This window comes from Notamacropus eugenii, chromosome 1 (assembly GCF_028372415.1).
Source record: "Notamacropus eugenii isolate mMacEug1 chromosome 1, mMacEug1.pri_v2, whole genome shotgun sequence".
NCBI lineage: Eukaryota > Metazoa > Chordata > Mammalia > Diprotodontia > Macropodidae > Notamacropus > Notamacropus eugenii.
This window is the reverse complement of record NC_092872.1, coordinates 497,458,573-497,480,772: the sequence shown is the minus strand read 5'-3', so window position 1 is coordinate 497,480,772 and position 22,200 is coordinate 497,458,573. Positions and strand designations below refer to the sequence as shown.

Here is a 22,200-nt window from a genome sequence, read left to right as displayed (position 1 = left end):
TATCTAGAAGTACATCTGAAAATCCCAGGTTTTCATATTTCTACCAAAATAAAACTCTGGGTCCTAAGCCTTCCGTGTCACGCCTCTCTCCCCAATCCTTCTCCTCTTTCTGTATAAACAGATGGAACAAGCGAGATTTACTGGAAAATGAAATACCAGGACACTCCAACCAGGAGCAGAGGCATTGAAGTAAGCTGTGGGAATGAACAATTAGGCTGGTTCATTTGGCTTCTCCTTGGCTTATGGGCACAACCTGTGGGCCTCTAGTGGGAAATAGGGTGTGGATGATAAGAGGGGATAAAGGACTGGTAGGTTCCAGCTTAAGTGAGCAATAGGGCAAAGGAAAGGTCCTGGGATCCCACAAAACTGCCCTCCCAACTGGACTCCTTACTCTTTTCCCTTTCATGAGCTCCAAATTCAACCATTTCACAGAAAGTAATTCATCAGAGAAAAGACTGGATGTTCTCTGAGCCCATGAGAGGAAGGCTTATTAAACCTCCTTTCTGAACCTATTCCTCCCTTACCTAAGAGCTTTTCATTTTTTGCTTTATCTGAAATTAAAAAAAACACACAATTAAATTTTGGTTACCATGACAGCCCTCCTCTCTCTGCTCTGTTGCTGGGGCCCAGCCAGCTCAGCCTGACTCAGAGTTTTCCTCTGCACAACCACGTTCTCTCACCCCTCCCCCCACCCCAAATTGCTAACAAGCATATGTCAAAGGCATTCCTAGCTCTTCCAAGGATCTAGTCATGAACAACTAAGTTTGGGGGTGGGACCTGCAGAGGGCCCAATTTGAGGTGAGGAATTGAAGATAATGGTTAATGCAATGGTAATGACTGCAGAATTTTGATTCTAGGCTCCAGAGTTCATGCCACTATAGGGACAAGATGCCTACACTGTCTGCATCATACTATGGTAGAAATAAGGTAGTCCCTTTGACATTAAGGGATAGGGATAGGGATAGCCCCATTTTAAAGCTAGTATCAGAGGACAGAGGTAACCCCATTTTAACACTAGTGTCAGGGAGCAGCCATTATCCTGCGATGATGCTGGTGTCAAGATAGATATAATTCCATTGTAATACTAGTACTGGAGAAGAAGGATAACCTTGTTTTAACACTGGTCATGGGAAACAGGCAGAGATAATCTTGTTTTAACACTAGCATAAGGAGTCAGAGATAACCCTATTATAATGTATGCCTCAAGCAACATAAATTGGACCCACCTTCTAGGCCAATTGCCACAGAAAGCAATACGGTATGAAACACATGTATGAAACAACCGTATATTGTACCCAGGATTCAGTGCTATGATATTGTAAGTCATATTGCTAGGGTTTTACTGTATCTAGGACACTTTGCTTTATAATCATCAAGTTGCTTTTTAAGTATAATTTTTGTGCCTTAACTCCTCTGTCTTGGTGTCTTATTTGTATCATGGTGGTAAGATTTTACTACTTAACTCATAAGACAATTTTGAGGAAAGTTCCTTGTAAGTTATGAAATGCTACGGAAATGTGAGCTGTTATTATTAATAATGTCAATCATAATAAATATTTACTTAGGACCTCTTTTATGCCCATCTCTGTCATAAGTATTGTGAGAAATATGGGGGAAGGAAACCAAGAAATCCACAAGCACTTTTTTAACATCTACTCCTTGCCATACATAGTGCTAGGCATTGGAGCTACAAAGATGAGAATGAGATGTTTCCTGCCCTCAAGGAGTTCAGATCTATCAGAGAAACATGTTCACAAAAAAGTATACGGAAAACAATTATAATGGAATTTTTGAAAAGGAGGCACTAATGTTGAGGGAATTAGGAAGAAGGCAAGATCCTTGCCCTCAGGAACCTTAGGACATTATGGGGAAAACAAACTTTACACAAATAAAGTAACTAAAGAATTCTCTGAGGTTCCATGAACGCTTGTTATTTGAGGTTTGTGGTCTGAGGCTTTTCTACATCAGTTGAGATGAAACAAAAAGCAAACCAATCCCACAATGATTCAGGTCATCAAATATGGTGCTTTCTTGATGCTGATCAGGAGGCACCTTGGCTTCTCACTAGAAGGGTTCTCAGCAATCTCATTTCCCCAAATCCCCAGCAATAGTGGGAACCTTCATTTACTCTCTCTCATTGAGAGCATGTCTCCAAACCTAGCCACGTTCTCTGCCCATGTACACCTGACCAAAGTTTGTGACTCACCAAGATGTAGAGGGCACCTTCTGAACTCTTCTCATATTCCTTGATGGTGGAAAAGACTGACAGCACCAGGCAGGAGAAAACCAGCAAGAACCTGAACAAAGAGAGAAAGGTCGCTCAATCTGGGACATGACCTGCAAATGCCACTGCACAATTTGGGTTTCTTTGACTGAAAAAACTGTCTCCCTGGTTAAAATTGTTAGCTCATTGAAGCAGGGACTGTATTGGACTTGGAGTCGGTAGAACTGGGCTTGAGTTCTGGACTAACTAATCAACCTGAATGACCTTGGGCAAGTCAGTCTCCCTCTCTGGACTCCAGTTTTCTCATCAGTAAATTGAGAGCACTGGACAAGATTCTCTCTAAACTTGTAGTGTTGTGGAAAGAGCATGAAATTTTTAGTTAAGAGTACCAGAATTCAAATCCCTGTTCTGTGCCCTACTGCCTATGTGACTGAACAAGTACTTTAACTTCCCTGAGTCTCAATTTCCCTTTCTGTAAAATGAAGGGGTAAGACTACAAGATCTCAAAGTATCCTTTTCAGCTCTAAATCCTGCACACATACAGTCCCTTTGGCTCAGACTGTATGAGTCTGTACTGAACAGAGGTCTTGACATCACAGATGACTGCTGATTTGGGTTTGCTTAAAGTGGAGCATGACAGCAAGCAGTCTACACCTGGGTCTGCACGGAGCAAAACAAAACAAATCTCTGTGAGGTGGCAGGAGGGATGCCTATTAACAGACTTTTTGGCTTACAGAAGCAATCCTGCACCAGACAGGAATATGTCCTCTCTAGTCCCTTCCCTGGCAGACAAACATGAGCATTTTTTAATTTGTTAAAGGGCGAGATTGATGGAAAGATAATATCACTCCAGTCCTCTCCTTTTGGAAGAAGAGATTCTATGATCACACACTGACAGTGTGTGTGTGTGTGTGTGTGTGTGTGTGTGTGTGTGTGTGTGTGTGTGTGTGTGTGTGTGTGTAAGATACTGCTGGATTTCCAGGTCCTAGAGAACCTAGTTTTAACTCCTGACTCTTCTACTTCCCATCTCCATGATCATTCCATTTCCAAAATGAAAGGTTTGGACCTTTCAGATGACTTTTGAGGTCCCTGCTACCTCTAAAGCTACAACCTTATGGCCAATCAGTTCCCTTATAGCAAAGGATTTTAACCTGGGGTCCATGAACTTAATTTTTTTAAAAATCGAGAATTTAATTTCAATATAATTATATTCTTTCTAATTCTATGCATTTTATTCTATGCATAATAATAAGAATAGCTAACATAGTGCTTTAAGGTTTGTAAAACACTTTACAAATATCTGTTTTAGCCTCACAACAACCCTGGGGAGTAGGTGCTATTATTATCCCCATTTTACAGATGAGAAAACTGAAGCAAGCAGAGGTTAAGTGACTTGCCCATAGTCAGTAAGTGTTTGAACTCAGGTCTTCCTGACTTGACACCCCAAACTCTATCCACTATACCAACAAATGCCTCCTTATCTCTTAGTGAATTCTTCCTTATACCTCACCCAATCTCTCCTGCTGCAACTAAAATCTATTTTCTCTTCTCCTAAATTCTGGATATCCAGGGGTCTTAGAGATCATTTAATCCAACTCTTTTATTTTACAGATGGGGAAACTGAGGCCAATAGAACAGAAATGCTCAAAGCTGGTTAGTGACAGGCCAGGGACTAGACCCCAGATCTTCTGCCTCCCCCCAACTATTTCTTTGTCTTCTTCTTCCCTTAAACTGTTCTATTTAACTATGTCTCACAGATTATCCCCTGCTCCAGAAGAGAGCAGAAGATCTGAGCTTGCTTGTGAGAAAGATTCTCCAGTCATAGTCAATTGCCTTCACTCAGGCTCCACCCCTTTACCAGGCTGGTGATTTACAGAGGGCAGATGTGGAATTAATTGGCTCAGTTTGGAAAAGCAACCAGTTCTGAGAGAGCGTGATCACCGATTAGCGTCCTGCGTCAGAGTGCCACAGTGGCTGTCTGGGGAAGGAAAGAGCCTATGGGGAGGAAGGTTGTATATAGTCTACTGCAATTTCCCCAATTCCTCCATCCTTCTCCCCACTCCCTCCTCTGCCCCTGTGCCAAAGACTCCTCCACATTTGGGAAGAAAATGCTCAGCACCTGATGCTCACATTAAAAAACCCTCTATTTAGTTGTAAAGCTCTTCACAACTTGGCTGCTTCTTACCTTTCTAATCTTTACAGCTCTAAGCATAGACACTGGCCTTCTTACTCTTCCTCCCAAACAACATTCCACCCCCAAAACCATGCAGGTTTTTTTTTCTTTAGATCTGACTTTATTTTAATGGCTTTTGGTCTTTTTTTTTTTCAATTACATGTAAAGACAAATTTTAACATCCATTTTTAAAAATTTTGAGTTCAAAATTTTCTCCCTTCCTCACCTCCCCTTTTCCTAACACAGTAAGCAGTTTAATACAGGTTATATATGTGAAACCACATAAAACATAGTTCTATATTAGAGTCATGTTGTAAAAGAAAAAACAGACCAAAAGAAAAAAAGCATGAAAAAATAAAGAAAATAGCGTGCTTCGATCTGCAGTCAGACTCCATCAATTCTTTCTGGATGTGAATAGCATTTTTCCTCATGAGTCCTTTGGAATTATCTCAGATCACTATATTGTTGGGAAAAGTTGTCACTCATAGTTCATCATTACCCGATGTTTCTGATACTATGTACAATATTCTCCTGGTTCTGCTCACTTCACTTTCCATCAGTTCATGTAAGTCATTCAGCCATTCCCCAGTTGATGGGCATCCCTTCAATTTCCAGTGCTTTGCCATCATAATAGGTCCTTTTCACTAGGTCTGGGATACAGATCTAGTAGTGAAAACTATGCATTTTAACTGGCTATCCCTCATGCTTGAAAACTTCTCCCTCATCATCTAGGTCTCCTAACTTCCTTCAAGACTCAGCCCAAATCTCACCTTTTGCTAAGAGGCTTTTTGTGCATACCCCACCCCAATATACACACACTGCTTAGTGCCTTCCCTCTGAAATTATGTAGTTTTTACACTGTATATATCTTGTAGTGCATGGCTATTTTCATGTTTAGAACGTGAACTCCTTAATGACAAGGGCCATATTTTTGTTTTTCTCTGTGTCTTCGACACTTAGCAAAGTGCCCAGAATGTTGTAAGCACTTAAATATTTGTGGACCAACACTACTTGATTTTCTGTGGTGTGAAGAGTTTCCAAATAGCAGCTTATCTAAAAGGCATTGCAAATTGCTATTCAAATATATCCTTCCACAAGAGTTACCTGTATGGGTCTTCCTTATCTATCAATAGTAAAGTGATTCAGATTGACTTCCCTGCACTACCTCTCATGACAGCAAAGGATCATCCAGCCTAAACTGAATCATCCAAAGAGAAGATTACTGAGCATTCACCACAGTGGCCCAGGACACCAAATTGGTTCTTCTCCAGAAGTGCCAAAGGACTGAATGTTCTTCTGATTCATCTCCAGAAATTCCAAGTTGTCTCAATTCAAACTTTTCTTTACGGTTCCTGTCTTCTTTATGATTCAGTCTTTCCTTATGGGAATTTTATTGAAATCAAAACCCTAACATTCAATGAATGTACCAAGCCCTGTATAAGATGCTTGGAAGGAAGACAAGAGAAGACACACTCTCTTCCTTCAAGGAGCTCAGAGCCAAGGCACCCACACATAGAACTATTGAGGCAAGATAGGAGCAGGTACAAGATTATCTCCTGAGACAATCCATTCCACTCTAATTGTTAGGAAGTTTTTTTCTTGCATCAAGCCAAAATCTTCTCTGCACTATCTGCCCACTCTTCTTGGTTCTGCCTTCTGGAGCCAAGCAGAACAAATCTCATCCCCCTTCCATATAAGAGCCACAAATACTTGAAGTCAGCTAGCATATACCCCTAAATGTTCCCTCCTCCAATCTAAACATCCCCCATCCCTTCAATCAAAGAGCAGCAGGTTATGGTTTTTGGTTAGTGAGTCAGTGTCCTCAGCTGTGAAATGAGAATAATTCCCATTATATACATACTCACAAGGTTATCACAAGGCTCAACAGAGGTTTGCAAACTTTAAATTTCTACGTAAATATCAGTTATTATTTAGTGGATCAATTTTGAGGCCTGTCACCTTCCTATGAAAAAGTTCCAATTTGTCACTGTATTTACTAAAATGTCCCAAACTTTTCAACTAGAAGAAATCTCGGAAAATATCCAATAGTACAATCAAGAGATCTAGAACTGAGAAGTACATCAGTGACAATTTGGTCCAACCCCTTCATTTTACATTAAGAATCCAAGGCCAGAGAAGGTAGTGACTTGCCATAGCAAGACTTTTCTACCAGTACTCTTTTAATACAACTTGAGCAAACCACGTTCTGGGGATCATTGGAGTAAGTTACCCACAGAAATGTCTAGTGAATGTTATCTCATAGAATCATGGAATGTCAGAACCAAAAGGAACTTTAGGAAGAAGCAAGGGCAGCTAGGTGGTGCAGTGGATAGGACACCAATCCTGGAGTCAGGAATCAAATCCATCCTCAGACTAGCTGTGTGACCCTGGGCAAATCACTTAACTTTGATTGCCTCCAAAAAACACCATAAAAATATAAAAGAATAAAATTTAAAAAGAAGTCACTTCAGCTATCCCATTCTACTCAAGAGGAAACTGAGCAGCTTAGCTCCTCAGGGTAAAGTGCAATGCCTATTCCTGTATTTCAGGCAGGAAGGAAAAGTTGCTCCAATAACAAAACTCTCCCCACAAATCCCCAAGGGGAATAAGTATTACCTTCAGTACAATCCAGTTAATCCTTATTGAACACAGCTAATTGTATTCAAGAAATGACTAGGCACTCAGGGCTAGCCATTTAGGTTGAAACTTTGCCATGTGACCCAGAAAAGAAAATGTCGTTTAAGCCTCTCTCTTCCTCTCACCCAACATAGCTTAAAGAATTAGGAAAATTTCTAAGTAAAAATATGGCAAAGTATTTGTCAAACCCAAAATGCTTTGAAGGAGGGAGTGGGGTGGGGTGGGGGGAATACCAGATAAATATTTCATCTATGTCAAGAATTCCTAGTGTGAAAGCTCTCTCAATCTTGAAGAATTGCCTTAGGGACAGTAAGGAGTTAAATAACTGTCCTATGACCAGAGGAAGAGTTTGAATTTAGGCCTTGTACTCCAAATCCAGAACTCAATATATTATAACAGGCTGCTGGTCACAAAGGAGATCATTAGTAGTGACTGATTATCAACTGAAGCTTCTACAAAAAGAAGTTCCTTTAATCCCAGCTATAATGGGGAAAGGAAAAGATTGTGATCTTGAGAGAGAAATGTGAAGCCAGTTTTAATTTTCCTGATCCATCAATCGTACGATGGAAAAGGCAAAGGGGAGAGCTGGAGTGGCGGGGGAGTGGGTGAGGAGGGGAGGAAGAATATGTCTGGGTCCAAGTGGGCTGGCAACAGTCAACCTAATTTCCTGAGTAACATCCTCCGATGAAGAGCCCTTGTGGCCAGAATTCTGGGAAACGTCAGTGTGTAATAGAGAACTCAATCTGAAATCCATCAGTGATGATGCTGTTAGGCATGACAGATTAGGGAGAAATAACCAGGTTAACTGAGGGCTGGTGAAAGCTTCAGGCTGGTGCCGCTGCGCAGGAACAGGCTGAGGAAGAACAAAGCCCAGATGGCAGGCTCATTCACTCTGAATTCCCCCTGGGGCTGTAAACACCAAACCACCCACAAAGGAGAGAGAGAGACTCAGCCATGGGACAGCCCAGGGACAGCAGCAGCAGGAATGTGGGATTCTCTCAAATGCTCACTCAGCTTTCCCACAATCAATCTTACTGTTTTACTCTAGGGATTGGGAGGAAATTAAAGAATTAAACTCTACTCAGTGAAGACAGTAGATGCTGAGAGATACAAGAGGAGGAAAAGGTATGGCCCCCTACTCTCCAGGAGCTCATAGGTGTTTGTTTGTTTTTTCAAAAGCAAGACTCATACATGAAATATAGAATAATACCAGACAGAAAATAAAGGCATCCTAAGAAGTAAACACTGCCAAGCACCAGTGTTAAATAATGATCCTCTAGGAAGAGGGAGAGATTATTGTAGACTGACAGAATACCAGAACCTCAGAGGTCATCTAGTCTTGACCATACACACCTAAGCAGGAATTCTGCCCTTCTCATAACATCCCAGACAAGAAATCAGTCACTGTTTGAAGACCTCCAGGGACAGGGAGCTTACTACCTTTTAAGATAAGTCATTCCGTTTTGAAGCATCTACATGGTTTTCTGGATAGGATACTGGGTCTGAAGTCAGGAAGACCTGAGTTCAAATGTGGTCTTAGGTACTCAATAGCTGGGTGACTTAGGGCAAGTCATTTAGCCTCTTTTTGTCTCAATTTCTTTACCTGTAAAATGGGGATAATAATAGTGCCTACTTCCCTGGATTGTTGTAAAGATAGAATGAAATATTATTTGTAAAGTGATTAGCACAGCGCTGGCACCTAGCACTTCATAAATGTTTGTTTCCTTCCTTAATAATACATACAGTTTTGAAATTTGCAAAGCCCTTTGCCTATGCTATCTCATTGGATCCTCAAAATAGCACCATGATACAGGTGCTATCATCTTTATTAAACTGAATTTAATTTTTGTCATTGTGTCTCCAGCACCTAGGACAGTGTCTGGCACATAACAGGAACTTAAAACTATCAACTTTGTTGATAGTTTTGTCGAATGAGGAATTCCCAGTGGGAAAACTCTCTCTACTTATACAGGTTGATATCTCAAGGATCCTGGGAGCATGGATTAGTAGGTCAGAAAATTTTAAGCTCAGCCTATGTCATAAAATCCTTTCTTGTCCTTTCCTTAATCTTTAACCCCCATAAAAACTCTAAAACTGCATCATCATTTGGAAATCTCTATATATCCTAGTTTCCCCAAATATCAAGGCCTCAACTAGGTTTTTGCTAAGAGGTTTGTGTTTTTTCATATAAATAAAAGTTCTAGATGGCTAAAGAGAATGTCTTCTAAGTGAATTCTTTCACACTCTTGAATCTGACCCCTGCATTACTGTTCCCCTATCCCCTCTCCCCTCAGCAGCCTTATCTTCTCCAGATTTAGCATCTCCTGTTCTTTGTACCAAATCTTCCATGGCCTGGACCTCAAGGAAGGGGGATCATGTGAACTGGGTTTTGAAGGATGAGTATTTATTCATATTTGCATCCTAATGCCTTAGCATAGTACCTAGCACATGGTAGGCATTTAATAAAACTCGATTAATTTGAAAGTAGGATTTAGAAAGGAACAGAGAGGGCTATTCCAGGGAGAGGAAATGGCAGAAGCAAAGATCACAGTATCATGTTTAAACCTGGAAGGGATCTTATAGATCACTTAGTTCATTCCATCTCATTATACAAATGAGAAAACTGAGGATGACACAGCCAATACTGGAGCCTAGGTCCTTCCTCTGATTCTTTCTACCACAACACGCAGCCTGTGGAGATGGGGAACAATCGTGGCATATGTCACAGTCAGCTTTCCTCCATGTGACATTTTCAAGGGTGAAGCACTAGGGCAGAAGATGTCTCTGAAATGTCACAGAGAAAAGGTTGTAGCTCTGGAAGTTAAAGCCTGGTGATGAAAGGGCCAAGGATGTGGGTTCTTCATTAGGGACAGTTTAGTTTCCCTGTTTCTCAAGCTGCAGACAGTCTATATCACATGCATACACCACCCACTATTTAAAAAGTTACTATCCCTTTTTGTTTCATAGGTTGATTTTGATCTCAACCAATGATTTCATGGATATGAACCCATGTGCTGTTCCTCACATGACATTTCATCTTTTCAGTTCCAGGCTTTTGTAAGGTAGTTTCCCATTCTCCAAAAGCACCTTCACCTTACCTGTGTCCCTTAAAATCATAGCTTTCTTCCAAGTTCTGCTCAAACACCACCTATTGCATGAGATCCTACGTGATCTCACCAGGTGTAAGCCCCTCAGAAAATATCTCATTTTAACTTTGTATATCTTCTCTCCTTTTGTATCCCGAGCACTTTGCACAGTGCCTGGCATATGGTAGGCACTTAATAAATGTTTACTGACTCTCTACTTACAAGTATACATGTTATTTCTCCTCCACAGAATGTAAGCTCCTTGGAGGCAGGAAATGTAGGTGTTTAATATATATTTATTAAATTGAATTGAATTTTTTGTCATTGTATCCCCTAGGACACCTAGGACAGCACCTGGCACATAGCAAGAGCTTTAAAAAAATCTGTGTTGATTGTTTTGGTGAATGGGGAATTCCCAGTGGGAAAATTCTCTCTACTTATACAGATTGTATCTCAAGGATTCAGGGAACATGACAGAGCAGGTCAGAAAATTTCAGGTTTTTCAGATTTCCTCCACAAACAAGATAAAATAGCACATTGGTGTCAATACAGAGTGGCAAAAATAAACAAGAGTTGAGGTAAAACAGTGATTCTCCTGGGGCAAGTGGAGAAAATCTGAAGATCCCAGGATGGAGATTTGGTCTGAGTGAAGTAAAAACACCTCCAGGCTAGGTCCACTGAAACAGCAAGTGGTGAGCCCTGGGGGCAGCTGGATTGGGAAGTAGCCTCAAATTCAGCCACAAGAATTTTCACTTCCTGGACAGTATAGGGAGTCAGGGGTTTGAGGAGGGGAAGATTGTCTGCTGACAAGGGATGCATGACCCAGCTGTGCCACCAAGATGCAGTCCTGGGCAAGAAGAAACCAGCACATGTCCAGTGAGTGCAGAAGCAGTGAGGCAGGGATGCTGCTGGCTGTGGACACTTACAAGAGAGCCAAGTTCTTGGTCTCCATTCCAGGCCAGAGGAGAGAACTGAAGGTTATAACCACTATAGGGTTCTCAGGGAACAAGAGCATTTCCAGCATAGTGGGGATCTAGTTGTGGCTTGCAGGGGGAAAGGAGTGTAGAGGCTGAGCCCAAGACAAAGCTCAAAAAAGAACAGTAAGAAAGACCTGAGGTTAAAGTCACCATCCCCCATGCCCCAAGATTAGAACTGATTATAATAATAAACTACTAAAAAAAATTTTTAATGAGCAGGTAAAGGAGAAAGGGATAAACCATAAATAGTTACTATGGAAATAGAGAAGACCAGGATTCATCTTCAGAGGAGGACACTGAAGCAAAGAAAACCTCCTTACCCCAAAGAGTAATATCAAATGGTCACCTGACCAAAAAGAATTCACAGAAGAACTCAAAAGACATTTCAAAAATCAAATGAGAGAGATTGAGAGGGAAATAATTTTAAAGTAAGAACAATTCAAGAAAAAAAAAGATTATGAAAAGAAAGTCAACCAATTATAAAGAAGATTCAGAATCTTACAGAAGAAAATGACTCCCTGAAAATTAGAACTGAGTAAGGGGAAGTCAGTGAAGTTATGAGAAAAAGAAATAATGAACAAAAGAGAAAGAATGAAAAAATGGAAGAGAATGTGAAACATAAGAAAAACAACTGATCTAGAGAACAGATCAAGAAGAGAAAACAGAATTTTGTCAAAGAATTTTGACATAATAATACAAGAAATAATTAAAGAAATTATCCTAAAATGCTAAAAAACAAGAGGGGAAAGTAGAAATAGAAAAAAAGAATCTACCAATCACCACCTGAAAGAAATGCTTAGAGGAAAACCTACAGGGATATCATAGCCAAACACTGAAACCCCCATTTAAAGAGAAAATAGTATGAGCAACAAGAAAAAATCAATTCAAATATGATGGAGCCACAATTAGAATTACCTAAAACCCAGCAAGAGCTATACTAAAAGACTGCAGGTCTTAGAACACTATATACTGAAGAGCAAAAGAACTGGGGTATGGCTGAAAATATCATACCCAGAAAAGTTCATTATAATCCTGAATGAAAAAACTGGACATTCAATAAATTGACAGACTTCCAGAATTTTATTGCAAAAAGACCAGAACTAAATAGAAAATGTGACATACAAGATCCAAGAGAAAAATAAGGTAAACTTCAAAGACTGATTACAAGGGACTCAAGGACAAACTGTTTACTTTGTATATGTGGAAATGTAAACCATGTCCAAGATTGTCATCAGTAATTGGATAGTTCAAAAGCGTGGGAGTAAAACTGAATATGATGTGATTCTAAAAAGCAAAATAATGTAGCAAAATTACAAACATTAATAATTAAAATTAATAATTACAAAAAGAGTAATTATCTCATACAAATGAGGTGCAAGAGGAAGAACTGAAACAGACGAATTAGATGGGGGAGGAGGGTGGGTACTTCTGTAACTCTACCCTCATCAGGAATAGGTTAAAGAGGGAACAATACATACATATGTAAGGGTATAAAGGTCTTCTAAATTCAGAAAGAAATAAGAGGACAAAGGGATGAGGGAGAGATAAGGAAGGGATAGAGAATAGGACAAGATAGGGGTAATAAAAGGTTATGTAGATTAATGGGAAGGGGATAAAGAGGGAACAACATTTATATATTTAGAAGGGTATAAAAAAAATAAGAGGGTAAAAGGATAGGGTGGAGGGAGAGAATAAGGGAAGCATCTTTGGAAGGGGATAGGTTAAGGAATAGGAGGTAGGGGATAAAAGTTAAGTAGAGGAGTGAGGAAGGATAGGAATAGGGTGAAAAAGATAGTAAGCAAAATAGAAAGGAGGAAAATATACAACAAGTAATTATGGTTTAGAATGTGAATGGGATGAACTTACCTATAAAATGGGAACTTACAGTAGACCTATGCATAATTTAAAAAAAAAAAAAAAGATTGATATTTCATATACATCTATCCTCTGAAAAGCCAAAAACTTAAAATTTTGAATCCAACAATATGTTGCTTTTAGGAAATGCTACAAAAATGAGAAACATACACAAACATAAAATAAAGATCATGAGTAGAATTTATTCTGTAAAAAAGCAGGACTAGTAATCATGATCTCAGACAAAGTTAAAGCTAAAATCAGATTTAATCAAAAGAGAAAAGTAAGGAAACTATACTACATGTTAGTGATATTAATCAATAGTTTAGATCATATAAAACAGACAATATGAAAAAATGAGAGAATACCTGGCAAAACAGGTGCGGGAACTATACAAATATAAACACAAAACACCTTTTATACAAAGTGAGAGCTGAATAACCAAAATAATATTTGTTGTGCATGGACAGGCAAAGCTAATATAATAAAAAAGATAATTTTACCTAACTAATCTATTTATGTAAAACAATTCCAATTAAATTGTTAAAAATTATCTTACTGAGTCAGAAAAAAATTGTTACAGAGTTCATTTGGAAGAGCAGAAGGTCAGGAATTTCAAGGAAACCAGGGGGAAAAGATGTGAAGGAACTAGATTCGGTAGCATCAGACTTTAAACCTATAATGTGGTAAGAGCAGTATTGAAGTATAAAATGGATAATTTTGATTATTTTAAATTTAAATTTTCCCATATAAATACCTATATAGCCAAGACTAGAAGGAATGCAGAAAAATTCAGTAGAAAACTCTCATTGACAATCTCCCTGATAGAATCCAATTAGGTCAGAATATTGTCGTGGTGTAGGAAATGATGAACTGGTAGATTTAGAAAAATATGGGAAGACTTGGACTTATGAAGGAAGATGTTATATACCTACAGAGAAACAAATGGTAAGTGGAAATAAGCATAATGTGGTCTTACATATATATTATGCGTATGAGTGTATATATGTGTATATGTGTATGTTTATGGATATCTATGTATATGTATATACGTGTGTATATCCATACTTAATTGTACCTCGGGGGAAGGGGAGGAAGAGTCAAAAAATAAAATAAAGTAAAGCACAGAAAAGTAGACCTATTCATAATTAAAAAAAAAAAACAACAGCTTGATATTTCATATACATCCTCTGAAAAGCCAAAACATACTCTGCCAGAAAGAGTAATTGTTTTCTGTTTTGGTCAGAAACTCTAAGGGTCTTCCTCTCCCAGACTGATATCTTTGTGATGGGAAATTGGGTTATCTTTTGTCTAAACTCTTACCTATCTGTTAGTCATTGAATTGGCATGACCTCAGACAAACTGAGACTTGAGAAAGACTTGAATTTAGAAAGGCCAAGGTCACCCACTGCATCTTGGACCACAGTCAGTCATGTTGAACTCTGTCTTGTCACTGGACTTCCATGACTCTGGAGGAGAGAGTGAGGCTGAGGACTTAGCACAGTTCTGCCCCACTTCATTCCGATTCACCGACAAGTGAAGACATCACCCTCATGATTCCATTGGTCAAAGAGAGATAACAATAGCACCTGTTTCACAGGGTTTTTGTTACTGAGGATCAAAGAAGATAATATATGTAAAGTATTCTGTAAATATTAAAGTGCTTCGTAAATGTTAACTACTATTATTATTAGCAGTAACATTCCCAAAGTTGGTCCTCTATTCATTAGATGTCAGTGATGCCTCTCATTCATCTTTGCTGTAGGAGAAGCTCAAAATGTTCCTTCTGCCCCAAGGTTGAGGGACAGCTCAGAATGGGACCCTTCCAATTATGATTATTTCACTCTGAGAGGGAGGGTTCATGCAGCAAGGTAGTGAGGGTGATAGAAAGATGAAAAGAGAATCACAGTCAGTGCAGTCCCGCCATCTGATGATGAGTCAAGGTCTGAAAGAGAAGGCCTTAAGCTAGCTAGGAGCTAAGCTGAAAGGAGAGCAGGGAGAAATCAGATCATTTACAGATCATTTCAAAGACTCAAAAAGACCAAATGAAGTGGCAAAGCAGCTTTCCTCTCTGGCTTTTTGTAGCTTCAGCCAGGAGATTTCAACCTTTTCACAGTTTATTAGCAGAAACACTCCACATATCACCTGTGCCTTTGTCAGTTCAGGAGCAGGGATAGACAGTATTATTTGGGGCCCACTGCTCATGCCTGAAATCCCAACAACCACACAGCCCTAAGGGCTATAAGTTGCTGAATCCAAATAGTTCAGAGCCATGGCATCAATGAAAAGACTATCTGGGCCATGAGAAAAAACGGCAGCAATAGTCTGCAAGTTTACTAGCCCTGTCCAAGGACCAGGGTTTCATTGGTCTCCTCTGGAGGGGTCTTCACCTGGGCAAACACACACAAATGTGTATTACCAAATGGATTTGCTTTATTCTATATGTGTCATTATCAGAGAAGACTTCCTTAAGGACAGTTAGGGAGGGAGAAGCAGTTAACTGCTGACTCATTTCTATTGTGGGTTTCAGTTCCCTCAACTGTGAGGAGATTAAACTAAAGAATCCTTAAGATCTCTGTAACACTAACACTATGTGATGCCATTAAACCTTCAAGAAATTTAGGCCTTTGGGCATAATTTATCTCAATAGCTAAAAGGTCACTTCTTAATTTTAATCCTGCCAGATTATCTCTGTGGGCATGAGTTACACTGTCAGGGCCTAAGGTATTAATCACTGCTAATTTCCTAACAATCAAATGTCTTATTATAGAACCTTCACTGCCATACTTAAATGGCCTTCAGACAGACAGTTCTTGATAGTCTTTCTATGTAGATGGACCAATGATAGAAATCTATGTCAGCATAGTAGAGGAGGAACATGGGAGAGGAAAGCATTATAATGTGATAGAAAAAGCACAGGATTGGAGTCAGAGGACCCGCTTCCCAGTTCTATCACTTACTACTCATGTAACCTTGGGCAAAGTCATTTAATCTCCCTGAGTCTGTTTCCTCATCTGTAAAATGAGATGGTTGTATTAGATGACTTCAAAGGTCCTTTTTAGATCTAAGTCTATAACCGTGTGATTACATCCAGCTCTAAATCTAGACTTGTGTTATCATACTGGCTCCTGCAAAGTGATCAAGTGACATGCATCCATGGAAAAGTCCTAGATTTGGAATCTGTACACCTGGCTTCAAATCTTACCTCTTCCTCCTACTACTTTTGTGAATTTGGAGAAATCATTTAACCTCCCTATACTTCCATTTTCTTATCTACAAAATAAAAGGACCAGGCTAAATTATCTTGGAGATCTCTTCCATCTCTAAATCCTATGATATTATGGCCTTGGGAAAGAAATTTCCATTACCTGAGCACCAGTTTTCTCATCGATCTAAATGAGAAGGTTGGAGTAGATGTTGTCTAAGACCTTTTCAGTTCTACCATCCTCTGAACACACATATCTTCCCTCTGAAAATCCGAGAACTTACTCTGCCAGGAAGTACACACAGAAGACTTAATAACGTGCAGGGCTTTTCTAGGGGGACATCTAAAAGGACCTCTTGCCTCTGTTGGCCTTTTCCTGAATTGCAGGAGACAGCAGCCATGCCTTAGATGCCTGGACAGGAGCCCAGGGTCAGTTAGCTCTGCGAAGAAGTGACTTTACCTTGAGAGGGACTAATGGGTCCCTATGTCTGTAATCCATTGTCTCTTCATAGGATCTCCAGCTTCCTTCAAAGTATCTCTCAGGTGCTCCATCCTACATGAGGCCTTTCCTCATTCTTATGGTCCCTGAGCCCCTCAATTACTTCTCTCCCTTTCATCTTAAAATGACTTTGTATTATTTTGTGCCCAACACATAGCTGCTGTGCCTCCTTTGCTCTCGAAGAGGACCAATGACATCATGAGGAATTCTTTGCTTGTGAGTGAATTGGATTTAAGTGAGGCAGAGTTACACAAAGTTGTCAGCCTCACTTTCTCTTCCACAGTCACTGAAGTCCAGTGGAAGGAGAAAAGTCAAGATGACTAGTTATAGTCTAGAATGTGGTGGATAACCTTGGCATCTTCAATGTCTGATCAAGCTCTAGGTGCTCCACAGCACCTGCTTCAGCTGCCTTCATAGCTATGGGAACAAATTGTTCTCATCCCCATATTCTGGCAAGGGGAATCTTTACATGCTTGAGGTGGACATTCCCCCGACTCACTGACAGGTTGGATACCTACCTTTCATGATTTAACCCATCTGCTGAAGACTTTTACCAAGGTGTGGCCACTGTGTATGCTACATCTTCTTGGAGCCACAGGTGAGAGTTGGGTGACAGGTGGACACCAAAGATGGATGAGCAGCCCTTATACCAGAAGTTCTAGTCCTCTCTGAACATCCCCAGCATATAGCAAGTGCTTAAAAAATGGTCTATCAACCTTTGTCTACATACTTTGTTGTAGAATTGTAGATTTTTATTAGTTTTATATCCTCAGTACCTAGCACAATGCTTTGCAAATGGTAGATATTTGATGTTTCAGCAACTAAATTGAATTAAATTGCCCTTCAGTCGGTTCCACTCTTTCCTGGATGTTTCTTTCCCTTGCTTGTGTGAATAGGTGATACAAGCCTGAGAGTACTTCTTCCTCTGCACTGCCCCCACACAGCCCAAGGTTTCTGGGTTTGGGCTTTGGCTACATTCCCCAGCCCTGTTCTAGCTCAGCCAGGCCTCTCCTGGCAGGTTGGCCCTCCTGATGAATGCTCAGGATTTCCCTCCTCCCTGAATATGATTTCTGCAGAGCTTGGAAGAGATGGGAAATGCATGTTCACGGTAGCATGATCAGCAGATCACTAGGGAATGATTCACACTGGGCTCCAGCCACAACCATAAACAGACCATTACATTGTGTGGGTGGCGGGGGTTTTTCCTATTATGAAACTCTTTGCACCATGTTAAGATGCCTGCACACATGTTCAGCCTTTTATGTTCCTCCCCTATGCCTGTTATCTCCTTCCCCTCTTTATTTCCATTTCTCCTAAGAGTCCTGGAACAGTACACAAGCTCTGGCTACGTGTCTTCTGATTCTTAACCAGCCTGAGCTCCCCCAAGCACTTTGCCCAGTGAAGTCAGCAATTCTCCCTGGCCTTTTTCAGGAGTGGCAAAAGGAGGGCTGCTGGTCATGGTCACCTGCAGGAGGGCCACAAGGATTTTGTCTCTCTACTGTTGCAATTTTTCGAAGTGGACATTTATTCAGATGTTTTCCCATAAGCCTGAACATGTTTTTCCCATCCAATTAAAGGGCTCATTAAAACCAACAGGGACAACTCTTCACACACCAGAGCTCTGGAGTCTGAGGTCAGCAGGTAGAGAAACGGGTCATATATTGCAAGGTTTCTGGGCTCACTCAGACTTCCGTTCCCTTTACAAGACCAGCATATCTGTAGATACACACGAGTTGCCTGATGCTCAGACATGCCAACACAAAGCCTACTCTTCTATGTTTCCAGGACTTAGCTTAAAGGTCCTGAGGCTTGAGATCTCTTACACACTTCTCCTTCACTAACAGGCACACACATCTAAATGATCTAATTCCTCAGTCTTATGAGGCTCAGTTAATATGTCCAGTCCCTCTGTGGGGCCAGGAAGGCTTGGATATGAGCTAAAAAAAGATGTCACAGTAAGCCCCTGCATCTCCCTTGTGGTTTTTCTGCCATCTTTTCTGCCCAGCGGTTTGGGGGTCCAGTTTTTCAAGGAATGGACTGGGAGTTATCACTATGGTCCCACTATTATAGAGACTTAAACACAGACAATTTGTCCAAAAAAATGACTTGGGAGAACAGAAGGCTGGGCTGTAGGAAGCAAGGCCCTGTGAAATGAATTTGGCTGGGATCTTTTTGCAAATTAAAGATACTGACTCAGTCTGAATTTGCCTACATAGAAGCCATTCCTTTTTTTTTTTTTTTAGGTTTTGAGTCAAAACTAAAAATTGGGTAAGGGTAAAGGAAATTACATGATGAATTTTTTAGCATAATTTTTCCAAATTTTAAAACATAAGTTTTTGTCCCTAAGTATTCACCTGAAGCCTGAAGAGCCAGACACACATCTACCAGACAAACATAGCACTATAGATTTAGTTTGAAAGAAATTTAAAAACCATGTAGTCCAAGTCCTTCATTTTACAGATGAGAAAACTGAGGCCTAGAAAGGCTGAGTGACTTAGCCAGACAAACAAAAAGAAGCCACAAAAAAATGGGCATGTGGACACAGATTAGTTCTTCCAATACAAACAGCAAGAGGGGCAGCTAGGTGGTGCAGTGGATAGAGCACTGGCCCAGGAGTCAGGATGATCTGAGTTTAAATTTAGCCTCAAACATTTATTAGTTGTGTGACCCTGGGAAAGTCACTTAACATCAACAAGGAAGGAAGGAAGGAAGGAAGGAAGGAAGGAAGGAAGGAAGGAAGGAAGGAAGGAAGGAAGGAAGGAAGGAAGGAAGGAAGGAAGGAAAGGAGAGCAAGGACTGCCTTTCCTCACTGCCCCACCAATGTCACCAGACTTCTGTGAGAAGATACCTCAAAGCTACACCCATTGCAGGTGGCATCAGAAACTATAGACATCAGTAAATTCACACGCAGGTCTAAGCCTCAGGCTTAGAAGTTAACCTGACATATCCTAGCTCCATAAGAAGGATGGGATGGGATGGGATGGGATGGGGGGATAGAGGGAAGCTCATGCTGGATTGAAAGGGTGCTTTAGGACCAGGAACACAACTTCCACAGTAGAATCACAGATTCTATTGGACAGCATGAACCTGGAAAATCTATGTCAAGTCTGTACAAATCAATCCATAGAAGTGTTTTCCATGGTTCTTACTCAAGGATACACCAGAGTTAGCATCTCCCTCTGTGGGCAAATACCTAAATATCCTCAGTGGGGTGCAAACTATGACTAACAACTGAATGATTATTAATATTAATAATGATAATGATAAGATATAATCATAATAACTATAATTCATAACAGTGAGAAACATGCTGAACTTGGGTTAGGGGATCTGTGTTCAAATCTCAGCTCTGTCTCTTATTAGTTATTTGATGCTAGGCAAGTAATTCAGCTGGACACAACTGAACAACATGTAATTTGACCATCTGGGGACTCCATTTCTGATTCTAAAGGGGTTGGATGGCATGACATCTGACCTCCCTTCCTGCTCTAAAGCTATGATCCTGTGGTTTGTATGACACATTAAAGATTACAAAGTGTTTTGTGTGCATTAACATATCTAAGCTCCCCAACAGCACAGTGAAGTATTCCAGGTACTGACCATTTTACGGATGAGAAAGCTGAGGCTCAGAGGTCACATCTGAATGCAAGTCTTCCTGACTCTAAATTCTGCTTCAACCCACCAATATTTCACACAGAGAAGGCTCTTAGCACAGTGCCTCGCACATAGTAGGTGCTGAATAAATATTTATTGACTACTGACGGACTTATTGACAGTGTCAAGATCAAAGTAGAAGCTGCATGAAAAGCACCTTTTAAATTGTTAAGTGTCATCCAAATATGAGGTAACGTTATTATTACTAATGTAATGGCTTACAGAGGCTGATATTTGACCCACCAATGTTTCTGCTGTCCCCAGAGCTTTATTCTGAGTGAATAATAACAGATAACAAAGAGACAGTCATCGTTTAGTCGCTGGCACAGAAAACACACGTGCACACACACGCAAACACAAACACACCCCAAAATAACAACATTTCAAAACCACAATTAATTTCCTTTGCTCATTAGACAATTTATTCAATTAACTGAGCCCTGGAAAAAATGCCCAGACATCTAATGTGCCTTATGTTCATAAATCCTCCGTTTAATTGTATTTTCTTCTGTCTCAGTTACTGATCAAGAGAGTATCTTTGCCAAGACCCAAGGACCCAGAATCTATCTCTGCATCAAAGTCAGATGGAGGAAACTTAGAACGGCTCATGTTTCAAAAAGAATAACCGATGGGGGTGGGGCAGAGAGGCTATTCCAGAGATAGCTGAAAACATAGTCCATAGAGACCACAGAACCTAACTATAGTTATGCTTCATTTATTTGGAGGATACTCAGGGAAAGGGAAAGAACAAACGAAAATACCAAAAATGAGATGAGAAAAGCTAATCTGACTTATCCAGAACTCAGCACAAAACCTGGAAGAAAGCAAAATGGGCTGATGAGCACCCAATAGAGATGTCACAAAGCACTAAAATATATGCCCTTTACCCACTCCTACCCCAGATCCTTAATCAAAGGTTATTTATGCTTCCCGTGCACAAAAACTAGGAGTTATGGGCTTGGAATGGGCTCAATGACTGAATCCTTCCTGATTTCACTGCCAATATTGTTGTTCATTGGGAGAATTCTGAAGGCAACAGAATCCTATGAGCCTTATGCCTGGTTAAAGGGATTGTATCTGGAGGCTTGGCCTCAGAAGAAGACAAGAAAAGGACAGATAAGGCCACGAGGAGGCGGGATGATGGCAGCATGACCCATGGTCATGGAGAATCCCAGGGCTGTAGAGGGTATTCCAAATACCACAGAGAGATCAGGAGCAGCCTAAAGCCAGGGATGCAGTCAGCCAGCAGAGCATGGGATGCAGCATTGGGGCTTACACTCACAACATTCAGGCTAAAGAGATGATGGAGGGAAAGTTCCCAAGAAATCCATTCTACATGAAAGGGACTAGAAACCTGGGGCCAGAGCCAAGACACAATCCACAGCCACACATCTTCACCTTATCTCCATCATCCACTGACTAAGACAAGCTTTGATCATGGGTCATGTGAGTTTTTCAGTGGAAGATAATAGTAACAACATGAATTAATCACAAGAGTTAACATTTATTTGGTACTTTTAATGTTTATAAAATGCTTTAAGAAGGTTATTTTCCACCAAAAGAATTTACTAGAAGTTGTACCCATTTCTGGATGAGGGACAGGAGACTAAAAATAATGCTAATACCCATTTATTTTTTCTGGATGAATTACCTAGCCATTCTGTCTTGATTCGATATTTTGCAATTTCTCTGACCCTGCCACCACAGCTGATGCAGGCTTCGTTACTTCCCACCTGGACTATGGCAACAGCCTGCTCATTGGTCGCCCTGTCACAAGTCTCCACCCACTCCACTTCATCCTACAGTTAGATGCCAAAGGGATTTTCCAAAAGTAGAGGTCCAATCATGTTAGCCTTCTTTCTACTCAATAAACTCCAGCAGCTCCCTATCA

At 40.4% G+C, this 22,200-nt stretch overlaps 1 protein-coding gene across 9 annotated transcripts in view; it reads right to left on the bottom strand.

The window, feature by feature from the left end:
* The window catches only part of KCNQ2 (potassium voltage-gated channel subfamily Q member 2), a 168,970-nt gene that overhangs the window by 75,565 nt on the left and 71,205 nt on the right, over positions 1–22,200 (bottom strand). For all 9 annotated transcript variants that reach the window (XM_072643707.1, XM_072643690.1, XM_072643722.1 and 6 more), the window contains exon 2: positions 2,207–2,297. In XM_072643707.1, coding sequence (XP_072499808.1) covers positions 2,207–2,297 — 91 coding nt within the window. The remainder of the gene's footprint in view (positions 1–2,206; positions 2,298–22,200) is intronic.